This window comes from Megascapheus bottae, chromosome X (assembly GCF_031878675.1).
Source record: "Megascapheus bottae isolate mThoBot1 chromosome X, mThoBot2.hap1, whole genome shotgun sequence".
NCBI lineage: Eukaryota > Metazoa > Chordata > Mammalia > Rodentia > Geomyidae > Megascapheus > Megascapheus bottae.
The window spans coordinates 31,024,637-31,047,660 of NC_143547.1; the positions used below are offsets into that span (position 1 = coordinate 31,024,637).

The 23,024-nt window shown below is 41.1% G+C and overlaps 1 protein-coding gene across 2 annotated transcripts in view; it reads right to left on the reverse strand.

Moving 5' to 3' along the window:
- The window catches only part of Dgkk (diacylglycerol kinase kappa), a 136,002-nt gene that overhangs the window by 11,290 nt on the left and 101,688 nt on the right, over positions 1-23,024 (reverse strand). For both annotated transcript variants that reach the window (XM_090326065.1, XM_090326064.1), the window contains 7 exons: positions 15,023-15,254; positions 12,973-13,080; positions 12,181-12,277; positions 8,198-8,305; positions 3,395-3,491; positions 1,840-1,947; positions 185-298 (listed from right to left, as the gene is read on the reverse strand). In XM_090326065.1, coding sequence (XP_090182191.1) covers positions 185-298; positions 1,840-1,947; positions 3,395-3,491; positions 8,198-8,305; positions 12,181-12,277; positions 12,973-13,080; positions 15,023-15,254 — 864 coding nt within the window. The remainder of the gene's footprint in view (positions 1-184; positions 299-1,839; positions 1,948-3,394; positions 3,492-8,197; positions 8,306-12,180; positions 12,278-12,972; positions 13,081-15,022; positions 15,255-23,024) is intronic.

The window sequence follows — 23,024 nt, forward strand, 5'->3', positions numbered from 1 at the left end:
CGTATGAGCTTTTATTCTTTAGTGCCTATGATTCCCATCTCTGTCCTCTGACAGTATTTTCCTGCCTGCCAAATAACTAGCTTTCTTCCACCCTATAAATCTTACATTCAAATGATTCCTGGTATTACCCCAAGACCCATGAGAACTCAACCCCTTCTTGGTGACACCCCAACCCCTTGCATACCTGGGCAATTCGGTGGTGATGTAAATTGATGATACGGGACATGGCCATTTGTGCAGAACCAAAGATTGCAACGACTTCCAGCTTCCCATCATCTATTGCAGGAGCCTCGTATTCCTACAGAGGACAAATGGTATCACATTTCTCCTAGCCCCTTTGAGAAACCATACTTCTTCTATAACCAACAAATATGCTTTGAAGACTCCTGGTAATATTTTTCTAGTTCATGCAAAGTGGGAAAACTTTCTTTTATTTAGTTGTTTTTTGTTGGTCATGGGCCTTGACCTCTGGGCCTGGGCACTGCCCCTGATCTCTTCTACTCCAGGCTAGCACTCTTCCACTTTGAGCCATAGCGCCACTTTTGGTTTTCTGGTGGTTAATTGGAGATAAGAATCTTATAGACTTTAGTGCCTGGGCTGGCTTTCAACTGTGATCCTCAGATCTCAGCCTCCTGAGTAGCTAGGCTTATAGGTGTGAGCCACAGAGGCCCAGCAACGGAAAACTTTATTAAAAAGGGCAAAGTTGAGGTGAGGAAGCTAATATGGGAAAAGGGTACTAATACTGCAATAACTTTAATGCCCTTTGAAATGACAATGCATAGAGCTGGGTTTTTCCCTGTCTACTCTAGCACTAGTAATATCCATAGCTAGTCTTATTAACCTTATGCCTTCTTGCATAAACTCAGAGGGCAGTGTTCATGGCTGGTTTCCCAGGAGAGTTTGTTTATTTATTTATTGCCAGTCCTGGGGCTTGAGCACTCTCTTTGAGCTTTCTCAAGGCTAGTGTTATGACACTTGAGCCACAGCACCACTTCCAGCTTTTTCTGTGGTACACATACACAGGAATTGAGTCCTGGGCTTCATGCATGCTAGACTAACACTCTACCACTAAGCCACACTCCCAGCTCCTCCCAGGAAATTTTATCAGTAGACCCTTTTAGGAAAAAGAGCACATTCTGTAACCTTTTGAGGCTGTGTCAAGGCAGCAGAGTGGGAAATTTAAAAGCCTAGGCATCACATAAGAGTTGATCTAGTCTTAAAATCTTTAGTTGGTTCTGTGCTGTGAGATGGTAGTTGCCTAGACCTGTGGGTATGGCTGCAGTGGTAGAGCACCTGTTTAGCAAGTTCCAAGTCCTAGATTTTAAACTGCTGTGCTGAATCATAATATATATATATATATACATATATATACATACATATATAGGTATATATATTCAGTTGCCCTGAGACCAAGAAGTTACCATCAAGCACAATCTCCATAGCCCAGAAAAAGTTATTCAGTGAATTCTGGGATGAAATTTGTCTAAAGAATTATCCTAAAGCGGGCCGGGAGTTTGGCCTAGTGGAAGAGTGCTTCCCTAGCATGCATGAAGACCCGGGTTCGATTCCTTGGCACTACATACATAGAAAAAAAAGCCAGAAGTGGTGCTGAAGCTCAAGTGGTAGAGCTCTAGCCTTGAGAAAGTCCAAGGACAGTGCTCAGGCCCTGAGTTCAAGCCCAGGACTGGCAAAAAAAATTATCCTAAAGTTACTGTTGATAACGATTTCCAGTCCATTTCTTTTTCTCCCATTTGCCATTTCCCACTACAGCCATCCTAATTTCTTTCTGAGAGATAGGTTCATGTCCTCCTTCCATCTTGCTCTCCGTGACATACTCACCGTGGTTGCTGTATTGCTCCCCCAGAAGTTGACACCTCCAGCATAACTGGTAATATTGAGCACTACAATGCCTTGCAGATTTGGCAAGGAGATAACTTCTCCATCACACTAAAAGAAAAAAAAGTGTGGCAGTCATTGGCTATCCTTTTTCTTTCCTTTTTCTTTTTTTTTTGGTTGTAGGACTTGAACTCTAGGCCTGGGCACTATCCCTGATCTCTTGAGCTCAAGGCTACCTCCCTATCCCTTGAGCCACAGTGCCACTTCCAGTTTTCTAGTGGTTAACTGGAGATAAAAGTCTCATGGACTTTAGTGCCCAGTATGGCTTTGAACCATGATCATCAGATCGCAGCCTCCTGAGCAGCTAGGATTACAGGTGTGAGCCACCATGCCTGGCTCACTGGCTATCTTTTGCAAGGATCTGCATGCATGCTTCCTTTTTATACTGGAATGTCCCAATGGGAAGGGACATACTGTATCATGGATGAGGATTTAACTAAGTGTCTTACACTAACTAGGCAGGCAATTTATCACTGAACCACACCTCCAGCCCCAAATATCTTTTTAAGCCAATTTTAGGGTTTGACCACAGGGGTTTTTCTTGCTAGGCCAGTGTTCTACCACTTGAGCCACATCCCCCAGCCTGTCAGAGAAAATTTAAGGAAATTGAAAAGGGCTTTCTCTATTTTTTTTTGTCTTTTCTTTTTTTGATAGTGGGAATTGAACCCAGGACATTACACTTGCTTTGCCTATGAGCTACATCTCAGTCCTCTTTTTTCTTCATGCTATCATTTTCTTTTTTTTTTTGCCAGTCCTAGGCTTGAGCTCAGGGCCTGAGCACTGTCCTTGGACTTTCTCAAGGCTAGAGCTCTACCACTTGAGCCTCAGCACCACTTCCGGCTTTTTTCTATGTATGTGGTGTCGAGGAATCGAACCCGGGTCTTCGTGCATGCTAGGCAGGCACTCTACCTCTAGGCCAAACTCCCAGCCCCACATGCTATCATTTTCTTATCCATAAATGGAATTGCGTGGGACACTGATGTCTCACACCTGTAATCTTAGTTACTCAGGTGGCTGAGATCTGCGGATCATGTTTTGATACCAAAACAAGTAGGAAAATCACTGATAATCTGATCTCCTGTTAAACACCAAAAAGCTGGCAGTGGAGCTGTAGCTCAAGTAGCAGAGCACTAGTCTTGTAAAAATGCTCAGGGCAGTGTCAGGACCAGCATACATATAAAAATAGAATTTCATCCTCATGCTTTCCTTCCTTTCTTTCATGCATGGTGAGTGAGGATCACAAAGTCAAGTCTTTGATCATAGGAGAAACAGTTTCCCAGGCTATGAGAGTTCCTTTTTCTTATCCAAGAATGGTATGACAGCTTTTTATTTATTACCATAAATCAGTTGCACAAGGAGAGTTTCAACTGTGACATTTTCACACAGTATACATCATGTACCTTTCAGCCTTACACTCATCATTTTTCCCATTTCAGTCCCGATTAATACCTTCAACAGGTCTCATTGTTCAGTTTTGACCACTTCCATTTCTACTAACCTGTAGGTGCAATCGTTCTCCCAGATTCCTGTAAGATCGCTGCAGTAGTTCCTTGCTTCCCAGAAGGCCATACCATATCTTGTTCTTAAAACGACTACTGAAGAAGGTAGAAAAATATAGTCAGAATGTAGGATAATATAAAGATAAACAAGTGGGGAAAAGCAAAGGGAAACTATTCAAAAGTGCCTTCTTATAGAAGGAGTCATGTTAGATGATAGCTGGTCACAAGAGATCTGCTAGGACAGTATTCCTGGTAGTCTCATTCGGGAAACTGACTCATGAGCTTCTCTGAGTTTATAGCATCCTGTTGCTAAATGAAATTTCTACTTCTCAAGCTGGTGCAGGGGATTAATGCTTGTGGTCCTAGCTACTCAAGAGGTTGAACTCTGAGGATTGTGATTTGAAGGAAGCCCAGGCAAGAAAGTCCATGAGACTACTATCTCCAATTAACCAGCAAAGAGCCAAAAGTGGAGTTGTGACACAAGTAACAGAGTACCAATCTTGAAGAAAAAACCTAAGGGAGAGTGGTTAGGCCCTGAGTTTAAGCCCTATTACTAGCACAGACAAAAAAAATGCACTCTCCTTGCTGCCAATATTGATCCTGACTTAAAAAGCAATACTCATAAAAATCTATGAACAGAGCTGGATAATACACAACAGTTATCCTCACAGTGCCCTTCCAAGATTTTATTTTCCTGGAATCAATTTTCTTTTAAATATCTGATTCTTTGCAATATTTTGAAGCACTGACATTTTTGGCAAAGTGGAAGTTGTTTCTAAATAACAAACCAACATATTAAATACTTAATTCAATGTCGTAGAACAGAGATCAACTTAGTAAGAAGAATTTAGAAGAGCAGCCACTGGAGGAAATTTAAGGAAAGAAAGGATCAGGAGTCTTAGAAGTGGAGTTGGGAAGAACAGGGTCTTGGTAATTGTAGAATTTCTGATTAAAAGCAGACAGGGAGCTTACAAGCACTAGGTAGATATCATTGATGAGCTTTGAAAGCTGAGCCACAGAAGTGAGGTTTAAAGTAAATGTTTTCTGGGCATTTTAATTCACTCATTTATAAAAACAGATGCTTAATTATATGGAAATGTAAAATGAATAGAATAATCAAAACTATTCTGGGGGGGGTTGTGGGAAGGAACAAGGCTGGAGGATTTTTCTCTCCTGGTTTCAGAAATTACTGTTAAGCCAGTTATCATCAAGACAGTGCATAGAATGGACAAATAGATCAACAAGATAAAAGACTCCAGAAATAGGCCTGTACATTTATGGTCAATTGGTATTTGACAAATATATCAGTGCAGTTCATTGGGAAAATGATGACTTATCATGTAACCCTTCTATTAATTACAATAAAAAATATATGAAAAAAAAAGAAATTGGATAGGGAAGGGGGGAAACAAGATGAAGGGTGGGGGGGAGGGAAATGGGGACCAAGACATGTGAAAGGGTATCAATGTATGGGAAGTAATGCACCATCTATCTGGCAAATATCATGTAACCCTTCTATTAATTACAATAAAAATATATGAAAAAAGAAAACAAAAACAAACAAACAACAAACAAACAAACAAACAAAACCAAGCTGGGCACTGGTAGCTCACAACTGTATTCCTAGCTACTCAGGAGGCTAAGATCTGAGGATTGCATTTCAAAGCCAGCTTGGGCACACAGTCCATGAGACTCTTATCTCCAATTAACGACCAGAAAACAAGAAGTGGTGCTGTGGCTCATAGTGGTAGATCACTAGCCTTGAGCTGAAGAGCTCAGGGACAGTGTCCAGGCCCAGAGTTCAAGCTCCACAACCAACAAAACCAAAACCCAAATCAAAACTGTGGTGTTGGCCAGGAGCCAGTTGGCTCAGGTCTGTAATACTGGCTACTCAAAAGTAGAGATTAGGAGACTGAGTTGAGGCTAGCCCAAGTAAAATGTTCACAAGACCCCATCTCATCAAAAAGGTTGGGTCTGGTGGAGTGTGCCTGTCTTACTATCTATGGCAGGAAATTTGAAGAAGAGTCTCTGTCTCACAAAAAGCAAGTCTGTATCTCAAAATAAGCAGATACAAAAGGGTTGGAGGCATGTCTCAAGTGGAAAAGCACCTACCCAGCAAGCCCAAAGTTCAAACTCTAATAATACCAAACAAACAAAACAAAACTTAAGATAACCCAGATGTCCTTGTGTACACAAAGATTAATAAAAAGTACAACATAGACTAATGTGTAGGAGCCAAAATAATAAAACTTTACAAGAATAATTAGGGGAATATAGAAATAAGAACTTTATCTTGTGTGATTGTTGTTCTTAACAGACTGTGTTATTTCTCTTCTCTTTTTTGCCCTTATGGTTAATCTCTCTCTTTTTTTTGCCAGTCCTGGGCTTGAGCTCAGGGCTTGAGCACTGCCTTGGGCTGTTCTCAAGGCTAGAGCTCTACCACTTGAGCTTCAGCACCACTTTCGGCGTTTTTCTATGTATGTGGTACCGAGGAATCGAACCTGGGTCTTCGTGCATTCTAGGCAAACACTCTACTACTAGGCCAAACTCAGGGCCCTCCCCTTTATAGTTAATCTCATATGGTTCCTGTATCTGACTTTGTTACCTGGTATACTGTATGTAAGTTTATTTGTTTATTTGAAATAGGAAAGGGACTGGGGGAAAACAAGATGATTGGGAGGGGATAGGAGAGGGAAATGGGACAAAATCATGAGAAGGGGTATCAATGTGTGAGAAGTAATACACCTACTACCTGACAAATGTAACTGTAACCCCTCTATACATTATCCTGATAATAAAAAGAAAAAAAAGAATATTTAGGGAAAAAAATTTTAAGACCTTGGGTTATAAAAAAAAATATATGTAGTATCAAAAGAAGCCAGCCATGGGGCCAGGAGTTTGGCCTCGTGCTAGAGTACCTAGCATGCATGAAGACCCTGGTTCGATTCCTCGGTACCAGACGCATAGAAAAAAGCCAGAAGTGGTGCTGAGGCTCAACTGGTAGAGCTCTAGCCTTGAGAAAGTCCAAGGACAGTGCTCAGGCCCTGAGCTCAAGACCAGGACTGGCAAAGAAAAAAAAAAGAAGCCAGTCAGAGCTGGGAGCATACCTGTAATCCTACATACTCCAGAGGCTGAGATTTGAGGATGGTGGTTCCAAGCCAGCCCAGGCACAAAAAGTACATGAGACTCTTTATTTTATTATTGTAATGTATAGAGGGGTTACAGTTATATTCGCCAGATAGTAGGTGCACTACTTCTCATGCATTGATCCCCTTCTCATGTTTTTGTCCCCATTTCCCTCCCTCTAGCCCCTCCCAATCATCTTGTTTTCCCCCTTCCCTTTCCTATTTCAAATAAAGAAATAAATGTATATACAATATACCAGGTAACAAAGTCAGATACTGTAACAATATGAGATTAACCAAAGGGCAACAAAAGAGAAGAGAAATAACATAGTACATTAAGAACAACCATCATGTAAGATAATGCTCTTGTTTCCATATCCTGGAGATCCTTCATGAGGCTCTTATCTCCAATTAAGCCAACTAATCACCAGAAAACCAGAAGTGGCAGTGTGGCTCAAGTGGTAGAGCAGTAGCATCGAGCTAAGGAGACCAGGGACAGTGCCCAGACCCAGAGTTCAAGTTCCATGACCGACCACAGAAAGAAAAAGAAAAGAAAAAAAAGAAGCCAGCCAGGATTCAGTGACTCATACTCATCCATGCAATATTAGCTACTTGAGAGGCTGAGATTTGAAGACTGTGGTTCAAAGCCGGCCTGGACAGAAAGTCTATGAGACTCTCATCTCCAATTAACGAGGTAAAAATCTGGAAGTGGAGTTTGCCTCAAGGCATAAAGCCCCATCCCTGAGCAAGCAAGCTCAGTGCTCAGTCCCTGAATTCAAGCCCTAGTACTGGCACACACACACACAGTATCAAAAAAATTGGATCTCATCAACGTTCATCTTTTATAGTCAAAAGATACCACTGGAAGGGGAACTGTCACTCCAGTGGTAGAGTGCTTACCTTGAACAAAAGCTCAGAGACAGTACCCATGCCCAGAGCAAAAGCCCCTGGACCGATAGAAAAACAACAAAAAAAGCAGAACAAAGAAAGATATCAATATTCAAGAAGTGATGAAACTACTACCTGATGAATGTAACTGTAACCCCTCTATGCATCACCCCAACAATAAAATACCAAGAGGGGGGAGAGAGAGAGAGAGAGAGAGAAACGCTTGAACTCAGATTAGTGCCTTATCACTTTGAGCCATAGCTTCACTTCCTCTTTTTTGGAGGTTAACTGAAGATAAATAAGAATCTCAGAGACTTTCCTGCCAATTCGGGCTTCAAACCACTATCCTCATATCTCAGCCTCCTGAGTATCTATGATTACAGGCAGAAACAACCTTTGCTTGACATAGTAAGGCAATTTTTAATACTTTTTCACCTTACCAGGCAAAATTAGGCCTGAAGCTACTATCGTGACTCTTGCAGAGGGAATAAACCTGGACAATTCACTGAAGGTTTTAACATTCCCTAACAATATCAGCAATAGGTATATTTACACATTAATCTATAAGTATAGGCTAGAAAGAACTCCTAGTTCTGGATGCCACTGCCGTCCCCTCAGACAAGTTCACAATTTGGGACAAATTGGTCCAATAGGCTAATCTTTGGGACCAACTTAATTTTAAAAGACCTTTGGCTTTCTGTTGTTTCTCTGAAAAATAGGGAAAATAGGAGCATATAAAATAGGGTAATTCTGTGGCTTTGTGTAAAGAAGGGAGTTTCCTTTCCTTACTTGTATTGTCCTGGGTGCTCTTCTCTTCTGGTGTTGAACTCCAGGGAAATTTTAGCATCCAGTCCAATTCCAAAATAGTTGTTCATGACACACTTTTCTTTGAAGCGTCTGAAATCAGTTAAGGAAAAGGACAGGCATTAATTCAAGAAAAAAGTGCTTTTGCCATTTGGTTGCAGATTTCATCTGCATGGTTAAAAATCCATTGAAGGGCCAAGAGTTTGGCCTACTGGTAGGGCGCTTGTCTAGCATGCACAAAAACCCATGTTGGATTCCTCAGTACCACATATATAGAAAAGCTGGAAGTGGTTTTGTGGCTCCAGTGGTAGAGTTCTAACCTTGAGGAAAGCCCAAGGACAGTGCTCAGGCCCTGAGTTCAAGTCCCAGGACCAGCAAAAAAATGAACTGGAAGAAGGCCTTGTTACAATGTATAAACAATGTTTTTGAGAGATACATTGAGATGTTCTATTATATTAGCAATTAACTTTTTAACTGAAAGAGAGGGCCCCTATGTTAGTTGGGAAGTTTCAGTTGGATTGATACTTACAGTAAAGAGGCAACAGTTATGATTTTAGCATTCTTTGAAGCCCTTCAAAGTGAATGGCCACATATTTTTTCTACATATAGATACAAGGAAATATCAGTAGATTATTCTCATGACAATTTTTTGTCAGTCCTGGGGCTTAATCTCTGGGTCTGAGTGCTATCCCTGAGCTCTTTAGCTTAAGGCTAGTATTCTACCACTTTGAATCGCAGTGCCACTTTAATTTTCTGGTAGTTAATTGGGGATAAATGTTTCAGGCTGGCTTTGAACTATCATCCTCAGATCTCAGCCTCCTGAGTAGCTAGGATTACACTGATGCCCAGCCCCATGACAAATTTTTGAGCATATATCCCAGATAAAAGGTATCTTGAGGGCCGGGAATTTGGCCTAGTGGTAGAGTGCCTGCCTAGCATGCACAAAGACCTAGGTTCGATTCCTCAGTACCACATGCATACAGAAAAGCCAGAAATGGTGCTGGGGCTCAAGTGGTAGAGCTCTAGCCTTGAGAAAGCCCAAAGACAGGGCCCAGGCTCTGAGCTCAAGGCCCAGGACTGGCCAAAAAAATTTTTTTAAATGTATCTTGAGAGTTAAATGTACACTATTGTTCTCAGGGATGTCTGATTCCTATGTAACACTTTCACATCAAAAGCCACATATTTGAGGACAAGAACTGATCAAAGGAGGCATATAGGCACACAACAACAAAAAAGCGAGCTGTGTGTGTGTGTGTGTGTGTGTGTGTGTGTGTGTGTGTGTGTGTGTGTGTTTGGCATCCATCTAGAGTGTCAGTACTAAAACTAGTACTGTGCTATAAAGCTAGTTCACACTGTGCATGGCAACTGATTATACCCAACTATTCCCAACTTGTAATTCAAAGATGTATGTGTATCAATAGCTTGAAATAGTTCATGATGGGAGGGTTTTTACACCAGTAATAAATCAGTTCGTCTCTACCTGGAGAACTGGTTGTGAAACACTTGCAAGGAACTATTCATCAAGCCTCATTAGGTAAGATCCCTGAGACTTCAGCCATGAATATAAGCGGATGGTGAAGAACAATGGAGTTGAGGGTTGAAGGTTAGTAGTTGTCTTAGATTATTTAAGGAAACATAAATAATGGCTATTTGTGTTCTTTTGAGAAACTGAAAGCCAATCAGTTGAGCTATTTAATCATAGGTAACATTTTAGAAATTGTTGTCAGCATTACATTAGTTGTATAAGGAAGAGTATCATTGTGACATTTTTATATATACATATAATCACTCTCATTCCCTCTATATTTCTCCCTCATCATTTTTCCGCATTAAAACAATTTCAACATGCTCCATTGTTTTATTTTCATACATAAAATACTTTGACAATACTCACTCTCATTTGCCTTCTCCATTGGTCCTCTCTCCATTAATACCCACGTCCAACATGGTGTGTGATCCCTTTTGAAATTTTCTACTTTAAATTAATTTTTTTCTTTTTTTGTGCCAGTTCTGGGGCTTGAACTCAGAGCCTGGGCTCTCTCCCTGAGCTTCTCTGTGCTCATGGCTCGCACTCTACCACTTGAACCACAGTGCCATTTCCAGGTTTTCTGTTTATGTGATGCTAAGGAATCAAACCCAAGGCTTCATGTATGCTAGGCAAGCACTCTGCCACTAAGCCACATTTCTAGCTTACTTTAAATTAATTTTAAAATACTGATTATCTTTTCAAATAGTTATCAAATTTCCTTCCTGCACCACAAACCAAACATTGGAGTTTTTCTACCTAGTGTCTATACCAATGTTAAATGGACTCAAAATGAATGAATATCCCAGAATTTGACTGCTGGTAATAGTATAAAGAAGTAGGAAAGTGAGAGAGATGTCCTTAGATTTGCTATCTAACCCCTTAAATAATCATTTGCTGTTTAGAAACTTTAAACATTTATAGCAGTGCTGGTGGATCCTGCCTGTAATGATAAGTTACTTAGGAGGCTGAAATCTGAAGATTGCAGTTTGAAGACAGCCCTGTCAGATGAGTCCATGAGATTCTTATTTCCAATTAACCAGCAAAAAAAAAAAACAACTAGAAGTGAGAGTATGGTTCAAACGTAGAACACTAGCCTTGAGTGGGAAAAGCCCAGTGAGAGCACAAAGCCCTGAGTTCAAACCCCAGTTCTAGCACCAAAAAAAATTATAGTTGAGAAATAGTAGAAAATTAGTTCTCTGATGTAACAATTAACATTATTTATAATAGTGTTAGTAACTGCTAACACTAAAATAAAAACCCATGTGACAGTTTAATTGTCATCGTACGTGAGAAAACTGAGGATACTGCTGGCTAAGTCATTATTTAGGTCATACAACTAGTAAGAAGAGTCAACATTTGACTCTTTTTTAGTTATTGGTTGTGGGGCTTGAACTCAGGTTGAGTGCTTTCACTCAAGGTTAGCACTTCTACCACTCTGAACCACAGTTCCACTTCTAGTTTTCTGGTGGTGAATTGGAGACTAACGGCTTTTCCTGCCCTGGCTGACTTTGTACTATGATCTGTAGACCTCAGCCTCCTGAGTAACTAGGATTGCAGGCTCCATGTTAAGTTTCATGATTAATATTATTACTATTATTATTATCAGCCAAACCTGGGGCTTGAACTCAGGGCCTGGACACTGTCCCTTGGGCTTTTTCACGGCTAGTGCTCTACCACTTGTACCACAGCTCACTTCTAGCTTTTTCTGTGTTTTTAAGTTCCAAGGAATTGAACCCAGGGCTTTGTGCCTACGAGGCAAGCACTCTACCACTAGGCTATGCTCTTGGCTCAGGACTTGACTCTCATAAAAAATTTAAAATAAAACAGTAAAAAAGAGTGAGGAATTTTTAAAAAATAACAAATAAAAATTGACACTTGATATTCCGAGACTGTGCTCTTAAAAGTTTTATTTTGCTAGTTTTGGGGCTTGAACTCAGGGCTTAGGCATTGTCCTTGAGCTTTCCCAACGTTAATGCTCTACCACTTGAGCCATTGCATTGCTTCTGACCTTTCCTGTGACTGTGGTAACCAAGGAATTAAACCCAGGGTTTTGTGTCTGCTAGGCAAGCACTCTACCACTAGGCCAAACTCCTGGTTCCTGAGACTGTGCTCTTAACCAAAGAAAGGAAGACAGTTTGGGGTAGGCACCAGTGGCTCACACCTGTAATACTAGCAACTCAGGAGGCTGAGATCTCAGGATTTATGGTTTGACTTCAGCCCAATCATCAAAGTCTGTGACAATCTTATTTCCAATTAACCACCAAAAATCCAGAAGTGGAGCTCTGGCTCATTGGTAAAGAACTAGCCTTGAGCAACAAAAAGCTCAAGGACAGTGTCCAGGCCCTTAGTTCAAGCCCTAGGACAGGCACACACACACACACACACACACACACACACACACACACACACACACACGCCACTATATAATCTAAACGCTTACATTGTTTCAGGAGTAAAATGTAGATGTTCCAAGTTAAGGTTGTCTAGGTCTTCACTCTTGAGAGAAGGGATAGACGACAGTGTACCATGACGAGAACCTAGACACAAACAAATATCACAATGGAGTCTGATGCAAACAAAAGTTTTTCACCTTACTTATATTCAACCCTGTTTGCTCTGCTGGAGGAATGTCAAACTTAATGACTTTCTCCTAAATAATATTCAGAGATCTCATTTGAAAGGGGGATCTTCTTAGATGGATAGTGAATCTGGGCACCAGTGGCTCATACCTATCCTAGCTACTCAGGAAGCTAAGATCTGGGGATTACCATTTGAAACCAGCTGGGGCAGGAAAAGTCTGTGAGACTCATTTCCAATTAAATCACAGAAAAATCTGGAAGTTGTGATGTGGCTCAAATGGTAGAGTGCTAGCCTTGAGAAAAAGGGGCTTAGTAATGCCCAAGCTCAGAATTCAAGCCTAAAGACTGGAAAATGTGAAAAAGTAAAACTAAAAGAATAGATAGTGGCTTTAAATTGAGTGAATACCAACATTGTACTACTTGCTTGTTGGCAGTGAAGGCATTCGCTAATCTTGGTTCTCTATCAGGACAGCCTGATATAAGATCTGATAGTGAAATCTTACAGCCTGGGGTGTCTGGAAAAGAGGGAGGTTCCTCTACTGGGAAGTAGCATTAGGGCTAAAGAGGAATACGTGACAAATATGTATTTTCTTCTTGGGAACTAAATGACAGTGATAAAGACAGGAATGGTAGAAGAAAAGAAGGAGCCTTACGGTATTCTGGGCTCATCTGGTTAAAATCTTCTGAATCATCATCTCCCAGGAGGAAAGTTGATGTAAAATTTTTGACTGATATTGTTTGTCTGATTTCTTTGTCTAGAACTAGAAGACAGGGAGGGAGGATTGGTCACATTGACTGAACATTTATTAAGCATCTGTTGAATGTATTTCACGTGAATCAGTATGTAGACAAGGAGACCTTCATTTTCACTACCATCTTTCCTTAGTGATGCTCTAAGTACTTCTGCCTTCCTTACAGCATTGTTTCCATGTCTTTTTTCATGCCTGTACATTCTGTTTCCCTGGCTACTCTTTTTCTGTTAACTACCACCACACATGGTTGTGAGTAGAACCTTGAGTTCCTGGTTATGGGTCATGGAGTGGAAAATACTCTGCCCTTCTACTCTCTTTTTTTTCCTGTCCTGAGGCTTGAACTTAGGGCCTGGGCACTTTTCCCAAGCTTCTTTTGCTCAAGGCTAGCACTATACCACTTGAACCACAGCGCCACCTTGGCCTTTTCTCTGTGTGTGGTACTAAGGAATCGAGCCCAAGGCTTCATGCATGCTAGGCAAGCACTCTACCACTAAGCCACATTTCCAGCCCTGCCCTCCTATTTTCATCCCACTCATTCATTGAGTCATATGACTTGTCCAGGCATGTGCCTATAGGACCACACTACTCTTTTACTTAAATGTTTCATCCATACCCAGCACATTTGTGGTAGCTTCTTCCTTTCAGCAATCTACATGTTTTATAGTTCAGGTTCTTGACCTGTACCAAAGCTTACACATTCAATCTGACCTCTACCAGGAAGCATTATTTTGTCCCTTAGACACAAGACTCACTTCTAAATCTAACATGTGTTAGTGAAATACACCGAGTGTCAGTTGGGACAGAGTGATGGCTGTGTCAACTTAATCTGATCTTCACCATATAGTAATAGAAGTAATCTGTTTAATCTTGTACACTGAAGAAGAGAGGCTTCCTTTCTTTCTTGTCAACATAGCTGAGTTTGTTTCTAAGGTTGTATCAAGGCAGGGGAAGTATCACAAATAAAAGTCAAAGGCCAGCCAGTGGAAATGCTTTATGGGACCTCTGCTTAATTTCAATAGCTTATTTAGACTACACTTGGTCTTATACCATCTTATCAATCTGGTTTTCAAGTACGATGGGGAAGAAATGGCCGCCAAAATGTCCTATGAAGAAGGTGAGGAATTTGAAAGAGTTTTCATGCTGAGTTTGAAAACTGTTCAGTGTTCTGAGCAATGGCAATCTATATCAGAGCCACCAGGATACTTCTCAGGGCCATCATGCCCGAGTCATACTGTCAGACATGCAGAAATGAGAATCGTTTTTTTTCCTATTTATTTTTTCAGCCTTCAGGGTGATGTAGAGAGGGTTTATGCGCATCATTTTAAAAAATAAAATAGTCACAGCCAATAAGTAGACTTGTTGGTTAGAAAGAGATGCATATATAGAAAAAAATCAAAGTACAGGTGAAATCCCACAGAGCTTTGAGCCAGGCCACTTAGCACTTGGAATTGTTTAGAATGAATGTTCTAAAAATAAGGAAGTAAGCTGGAAGTTTGGCCTAATGGTAGAGTGCTTGCCTAGCATGCACGAAGACCGGGGTTTGATTCCTCTGTACCACATACATAGAAAGAAGCTGAAGTGGTGCTGTGGCTCAAGTGGTAGAGCTCTAGCCTTGAGAAAGTCCAAGGACAGTGCTCAGGCCCTGAGCTCAAGCCCAGGACTGGCAAAAAATAAGTAAGTAGAGATAGCTGGGGTTAGAAAGCAGAAGGAGTCAAAGGAACTGCCTGTCAGGGCTGGTTGGAGCTTTTCAAATCTGCTGTCTGAGGACTGACTTCATTTAAAAAATTATTTATTGCTGTTCAAGACTGACGTCAAATGAAACATGAATGCAGAACCTAGTCAAGATTTTGATAATGAGGTCAGATAGCAAATCCAGAGAATAGATCACTGTACCATCCTTGGAAAGTTGATTTTTTCCCCTGTCCAATTACCAGAAACTTGGTTTCCTTACCTTGTTCAACTTGGAATATGATGAGTTTCAAGGATTTCTGGAGATTCTGGGCTCTTGTGACCAGGTCCAGTTTGCATTTGTTTATGTGGTCCATTTGAGAGATGAAGAAGGACGTTCCGCTTGCTTCGCCATCATCTTCCCTGCCTGTAGTGCTTTTCTCAGCAGAGGTAGCTGCTGCCTCCTCAGACAGGATATCAATTAGGACACTGAGTTTATCATACATTAAGTCACTCTACAAAGGCAGAAACAAGATGGGACATTGTTATGAAGGACCAGTGCTTGACAGAATGACAAGTGTGGATGTATTGAGAGAGGTGGCCAAAGATACTAGTTAGAAATGCTGAGCATGCATAGTCATGTATGAGGTGATGAAGTACAGTGGGGAAAAAGTACATGGGTAGACGTGAAAGCAAATTCGTGATAGGGGAACAATTACATTTGTTTCTGAGCAGCCTGAAATATCCAATTAGATTTCCTAATCTATCTCAGGTCAGATTGGCTAGTAAAATGATGTATAAACCATGCCACGTTTAGGAAAGAAACATGTCTATGTTGGCATGTTCACAGCATGCTTCTATAGCTATGGATGTGCCTCTGTATGTATATGTGATTGAAGTTGTAAATCTGCTGCATAGTTAAGGCATTGGTTCCTAGAGCCAATGTCAGGTAAGCTACTTGTTTGTGTGTTTGCTGGTTCTGGGATTGGACTCAGTACCTGAACACTGTCCTTGGGCTTTTCTCAAGGCTAGTGCTATACCACTTGAGCCCCAGCACCACTTCTGGCTTTTTCTAAGTATGTGGTACCAAGGAATCAAACCTAGGGTTTTGTGCATACTAGGCGAGCACTCTACCACTAGGCCATGCTCCAGGACTCAAGTTGCTTGTTTTTGAATTTTTATTGTTTTAATACTTGTCATAGAAAGTACAGATTTTGTAATTAGTGAAAAACTGATCACAGTTCCTTTCTCTTCCCCACTTCCCTCTCCTACATAAGAGCAGCTTCTCCAACTAGATGGGGCACTGAGTTCCCAAAAAGGTTTGGCAGACTTGTTCCTTTATCAGACTGATTAATTCTTTTTTTTACTTTGTGCCAGTACCAAGGCTTAAACTCAGGGACCTGGGTAATCTCCCTTTAGCTTTTTTGCTCAAGGCTGGCATTCTACAATTTAACCCATGCTTCTACTTCTGGATTTTTGTGGTTACTGGAGATGAGAGCATCATGGACTTTCTTGCCTGGGCTGGCATTGAACGGAGTCCTCAGATCTCAGCTTTTTGAGTAGCTAATAGTACAGGCTCATGAGTCACTGACCCTGGCAAAATTCTCTTTTTTAAAAAAAAAACCTCAACTTTTGAAAGTGGCTCTGTGACTCAATGTGATAGAAGGCTAGCCTAGAACTGAAGAGTTCAGGGATGGCATCCAGACCCATAGTTCAAGCCTTATGACTGACCAAAAAAAAAAACTTAATTGGGATTCAATATATCATAAAATCTATCTTTTTTTGCCAGTCCCAGGGTTTGAACTCAGGGTGTAAACACGCTCCTTGGGCTTTCTTAAGGCTAGAGCTCTATCACCTGGGTCACAGCACCACTTCCAGCACTTATCAACGTAAGCGGTACCAAGGAAATGAACCCAGGTTTTCTTGCATGCTAGGCAAGCACTCTACCTCTAGGCCAAACTCCTGACCAAAAAAATCTATCCTTTTAAAGTATATACAATTTGATAGCTTTTAGTATATTCACAAAACCATCACACTGTCTAATTTTAGAGCACTTCATACTCGCAAAAGAAACCTAGTATTCATTAGCAGTCATCCTCTATTCCTCCCTTTTCTATTTAGATTTTTTAATTGTAATTAATAGAAGGGTTACATCATATTCACCAGACAGAAGGTGCATTACTTCACAAACATTGATACCCTTTCTCATGACATGGTCCCCTTTTCCCTCCCCTCCCCCCCTGCTCAACTTGATTTCCCCCTTCCCTATCCAATTTCAAATAACCAATTAAGCACATATAAAATATATCAGATAACAAGGTGAAATATTGTAAAAATATGAGATAACCAAGGGACAGCAAAAGACATGAGAGATGACATAGTACATTAAGGACAACAATCACTCATTATATGGCTTTTGTTTCCTTATCCAGGAGGTCCTTACATTTAGTGTCATACTATTTATATACAATGGAATTCTATGCCGCTGTCAGAAAGAATGACAGTGCCTCATTTGTAAGAAAATGGAAAGACTTAGAAAAAAATCATATTAAGTGAAGAAAGCCAGACTCAAAGGAACATATGCCCAAGAGTCTCCCTCATTTGTCAAAATCAGTAGAAACCTTGGGCTCTTCTAGCAGAGATTGATAATAGTATTCCTCCCTTTTATATTACCACTCATCTATTTTGTTTCTCTATGGATTCAGGCAAGTTACTTAACCTTTGTTCATCCATATTCTACAGTATCTCTGAGAATTAAATAAATTAACAAGCACATAAAAAGCGTCACAACCTTCTCTGGTACAGAATATTTTCTATATAAGGGTTGGCTAGTTTTATAGAAGTGAATATAGGCATATTTCTGGTGTGTATTTGTAGGCATCTATTTCCAAGTATAATCAGTGGGCACGTATTTCCTTGGGTTTATGTACTATGTAGTTGCGGTCAGATGTTTGTGGCACTTGTGTATGGATGGCATAGTGTAATTTTTCAATTTGAGGAGATGGAAAATGATGGAATTGAAACTTCCCTATTAAGGAGGCTACTAGCTGCCCCCGCCCCTCTCTCTCTCCCTCTCCCCCCCCTTTTCTCTCTCACTTTGTCTCTCTCCCCTCACTCATTTTTGCCAGTCCTGGGCTTGAGATGAGGGCCTGAGCACTTGAGTTTTTCTCAAGGTTAAAATCCTACCACTTGAGCCACAGCACCACTTCTGGATTTTTCTATGTATGTAGTACTGAGGAATCAAATCCGGGTCTTCGTGCATGCTAGGCAAGCACTCTACCACAAGGACAAACTCCTGGTCCTCACAGTCTTTCTATTAAAATTTCCGGTAAGGGACTAGGGAGAAAAATGGTGCAGAAACAATAGGGACCCAGCCTAGCCCTCTCCCACAAAAAGAGAGAATAGGGGAATCCCACAAGCCAACTATCATAAGAAATGAACAACTACAAATTTAAGAAGCAATGGAGAATTATACATTTGGGGAAAGAAACACAGATAAAGCTTATATACAAAACTCTCAAAGAATCTGAAACGCAAGGAGCCCTCCCCCACACCAAAAGCGGTGCCAGGCCAGGAAGCCCGGAACTCCAGCAAGCTGCAGAATCCAGATGCAAGATGTGGTATTTATACACAATGGAATTCTATGCTGCTGTCAGAAAGAACGACATCTCTCCATTTGTAAGGAAATGGAAACACTTAGAAAAAAATCATATTAAGTGAAGTAAGCCAGACTCAAAGGAACATAGGCTCAATGGTTTCCCTCATTTGCCAGAATCAGTAGAAACCTTGGACTCTTCTACCAGAGATTTGCAATAGAGCAAAACCTAGATACATAAGGCCAGACAGTATGACGCTAAATGAAAGGACCTCTAAGATATAGAAACAAAAGCCATATAATGAGTGATTGTTGTCCTTAATGTACTATGTTATCTCTCATCTCTTTTGCTGTCCCTTGGTTATCTCATATTGTTACAGTATTTCACTTTGTTACCTGATATATTGGATATATGCATATTTGGTTATTTGAAATTGGATAGGGAAGGGGGGAAAACAAGATGAGGGTGGGGGTGGGGGGAGGGAAATGGGGACCAAGACATGAGAAAGGGTATCAGTGTATGTGAAGTAATGCACCTTCCATGTGGCGAATGTAATGTAACCCTTCTATTAATTACAATAAAAATATATGAAAAAAGAAAGAAAAGCAAAAATAAAAAAAAGAATCTCACACACAGACTGGGCACGGACAGCACAGACAGCAGAGGAGACAAGAGGGGAGGCGAATGACCCTTCAACATCCTGGAGCAGCTCACAGCCAAACCCCAACGAGTAAGTAGCCCACCAGGACCCCCACAAACCCATTGGGAAAGCAGAGCTGGTGGTGAGCTACAGAACGAAACCCAGACTTCTCCCACCTCACCCAAGAAAGACTGGCAAGTGTTGTGGGGTCAAGGAATTCAGAATCCTGTCCCTTCCTAAACAGCCCCCTCCCCCAGGCCACTGAAACTGGAGACGGAGGCATGCTAAGACCCTGCCTTCCAACAGTGGGTGGGGATATGTGCGTCAATGCCTGCATCTGAGTGAGCCAAAATTCAGTGGGGCACCCTCCTGCCAGGATCCTCTGGCAAGCCAGCACCAGGGGGCCCCCCACGGAGTCACAGAAATACAGCCAAAAATGGCCCTGTACTTCCAGTGGAAATCAGGGTACACTCTACTCTAGTACGGAAAAACAGAAAGAGCAGGGATAGCAACCCTGAAGCACAGTAGGGAACTGGAGGGCAGACTAGCAAGGGCTGAGCTCCTGCTCTGACAACCAGAAAGGCATGGCTTCGCCCTACTGCAAAAACTCCCAGAGCGCATGTCTGCAACTGGGCCCTGCCCCTGGGAGCAGAGCGGGCAAACCAGGGGTTGGGCTAGCTGAAACATAGCTGCACAGCTGCAGACAGCCTTTGGGAACTTCTGAGCACATCAACAAAGGCTGCATGCTCAGACCCAGAATTGGGAGTACACCCCACCCCACTATCTAACTCGAAAGTGTTGGCACAGCTAGCAACTGCATGAATACACTGGGAACCAGTGGGCTTGTCAGCAATAGCCGCTCACACCTATTGGGAATTGAGTACACACCCACCTAAGGGCAGAAACACCAGAAGAAAGCACCTACAGCGGGGCCCTTCTGCTGGTCACCAGTGTACAAGACAACCACAGCTGTGCTACCCAGCTGAGGTCCAAGGACGCAATCAAAAAGCAACTACCATTCACCATTTGGAATAGGCGAGTGTGCCAACAACAGCTATCTAACCATACCAGGATTCGGCTGTGTGCCCTACCACAATAGAACCAAAGGTGCACATCAATAGCTAGTCGCTGCTGATGAGAACCTGAAGAACAAGCCCCAATAGCAGCTTTATCCAGCCAAATCCCAAATACACACACAGATAACTGTGGGCCACTACGGGAAATCAGCTGTACACTCCTCCTGACCTCGGAAACAACAAAAGTGCAAATCCACACCTGAACCCAGCTACCTGAAATCAGCAATGGAATGAATTGGGCTGAGAACCACACATATACACAGATACCCAAAGAGAACAGCAGCCCCAAACCAAGTAAAGACCACCGCCTACTGACCACAGAACAAACCTACAATAATAGTTAGCTAGGCCAGAACTCCCAATGCTGAAATCAGAGAGACAAATCACGAAATATGTAAATAATCAAAGTCCCATACAAATCCCAAAAGGAAATAACAGTGAAGGGATGAGAGAGAAGTCACCATCCAAAGAAATGACACCTGAAGAGACGTGAGACATGATGCTGTTCAAGGAGATGATTGCGGACATGACTAAAGAGATTAAAGCAGAACTCCAAAAACAATACCAGGAATATAAGCAGGAAATCACCAAGGAGTTCTTCGATTTTAAAAGAGAAATGAGACAAAAATAGACAAAGCTCATACTTCCTTAGATGGAAAGATAAATACCCTCAGAGCAGACATGACGGGTTCAATGTCCACAAAGCAAACTAAAATGGAAGTGCTAAGCAACAGATTGACTGAGATGGAGAATAGGACATCAGAAACAGAAGACAAAACACAAGAGCTGGAACAGAGAGTCATCAGTCTGGAGGAATCAGTCAGAATTCACCAAAGAGAAGTCCAAGAATTGGCAGACACAGCCAAGAAACTAATCTTCGTATAATAGGAACTGATGAAGGGGAGGAGTTTCAAACAAAGGGAATGCAACACTTATTCATCAAGATTATAATAGAAAACTTCCCTAAACTCAAAAGGGAAAATCTCTCTCCCATCACGGAAGCCTTCAGAACTCTCAATAAGCAGGACTCCAGAAGGAACTCCCCGAGACACATCGTAGTAAGACTATTAGACCTGAATAGTAAGGAATTGATCCTTACTGCTGCAAAATCAAAGAAAGAACTATACTATAATGGAAAAAAATTAGAATCACTGCAGACTTCTCCATGCAAACCCTAAATGCAAGAGAAGCTTGGAAAAATATAATTCACGCCCTGAAGACCAACAATTGCCGACCCAGACTGATATATCCAGCAAAGCTAGCATTTACATTTAAGGGAGAAGCATGACTATTTCATTCCAAAGAAGCTATATAAATATATGCACACTAAACCAGCATTACAAAAAATATTAAATAATCAAGAACAAAGATCAGAACAGAACAGCAAGAAGCTATCACCTGTAAATCAATAAGCACAAAAGGGAACAGAGAGAGAGAGAGAGAGAGAGAGAGAGAGAGAGAGAGAGAGAGAGAGAGAGAGAGAGAGAGAGAGAGAGAGAGAGAGAGAGAGAGAGAGATAAGAGAGAGAGAAACACAGAAGGAAAAATAAATAATGACAAAGGACGCTAACCACTTCTCCATAATTTCCCTAAATGTGAAGGGCTGAACAATCCAATCAAAAGATACAGAACAGCAGATAGGATTAAGAAACAAAACCTATCAATATGCTGTCTCCAAGAGACCCACCTCATCAGCAAAGACAGAAACAAACTCAAAGTGAAAGGAGGGAAAGAATTTTCCACTCCAACAGTACTGTGCAAAAAAAGCAGGAGTAGCAATCTTAATCTCTGACAAAATTAGCTTCTCAGAAAAATCAATACATAAAGATAAATGTGGCCACTACATATTAGTAATGGGATCAATTCATGACCAGAATATTACAGTTATAAACATTTACTGCCCCAACATAGGAGCACCTAAGTATGTCAAGCAAACTCTTTTAGAGATAAAGGACAAGACAGTCTCAAAGACAGTCATAGTGGGAGACTTCAATATGCCACTCTCATCAAAAGTCAGATTAACTCAGCAAAAGATAAAGACATCTCTGAGTTAAATGACACCATAGCCCAGCTGGGCTTAACAGACATACACAGAGTCTTGCACCCAATGGCAAAACACCATACATTTTTTCTCAGCAGCACATGGAGCATTCTCCAAAATAGATTGTATAATAGTTCACACGGAAAACTTAAGCAGATACAAGAGGACTGATATAATCCTCTGCATTCTATCTGATCATAGTGGAATCAGACTAGTTCTAAACAACATAGTAAAGGGTCAAAAACAATCAAACACTTGGAAGCTGAACAACACACTTCTGAATAACTTTTGGATTACAGAACAAATCAAAGAAGAAATTTAAAATTTCTTGAATGTAATAACAATCAAAATACATCACAAAGGAACTTATGGGACACAGCAAAGGCAGTTCTAAGGGGCAAATTTATCACACTAGGAGCGCATATTAAAAAGACAGAAGAAGAGCATGTAAATAACCTAAAGAAGAAATTGAAGCACCTAGAGGAGCAAGAAAAAGTGAATTCTAAAACAACTAGAAGGACAGAAATAACAAAAATAAAATCGGAAATATCAGAGATTGAAATAAGATCCACTATACATAAAATTAATAAATCAAAAAGTTATGGAGCTGGGAGTTTGGCCTAGTGGAAAGAGTGCTTGCCTAGCATGCATGAAGACCCCGGTTCAATTCCTCAGTACTACATATATAGGGAAAAAAAGCCAGAAGTGGTGCTGTGGCTCAAGTAGTTGAGCTAGAGTAGTGCTCAGAACCTGAGTTAAAAGACCCAGGACTGGCAAAAAAAAAAGTTGTTTCTTGGAAAGAGTCAACAAAATTGAGAGACCCCTGGCAAGATTAATCAAAAAAAAGGAGAGGGGACCCTCAAATAAACAAGATTAGGGATCCTATGGGAACAATCATGACTGATATTCAAGAAATTCATTCCATTATGAATA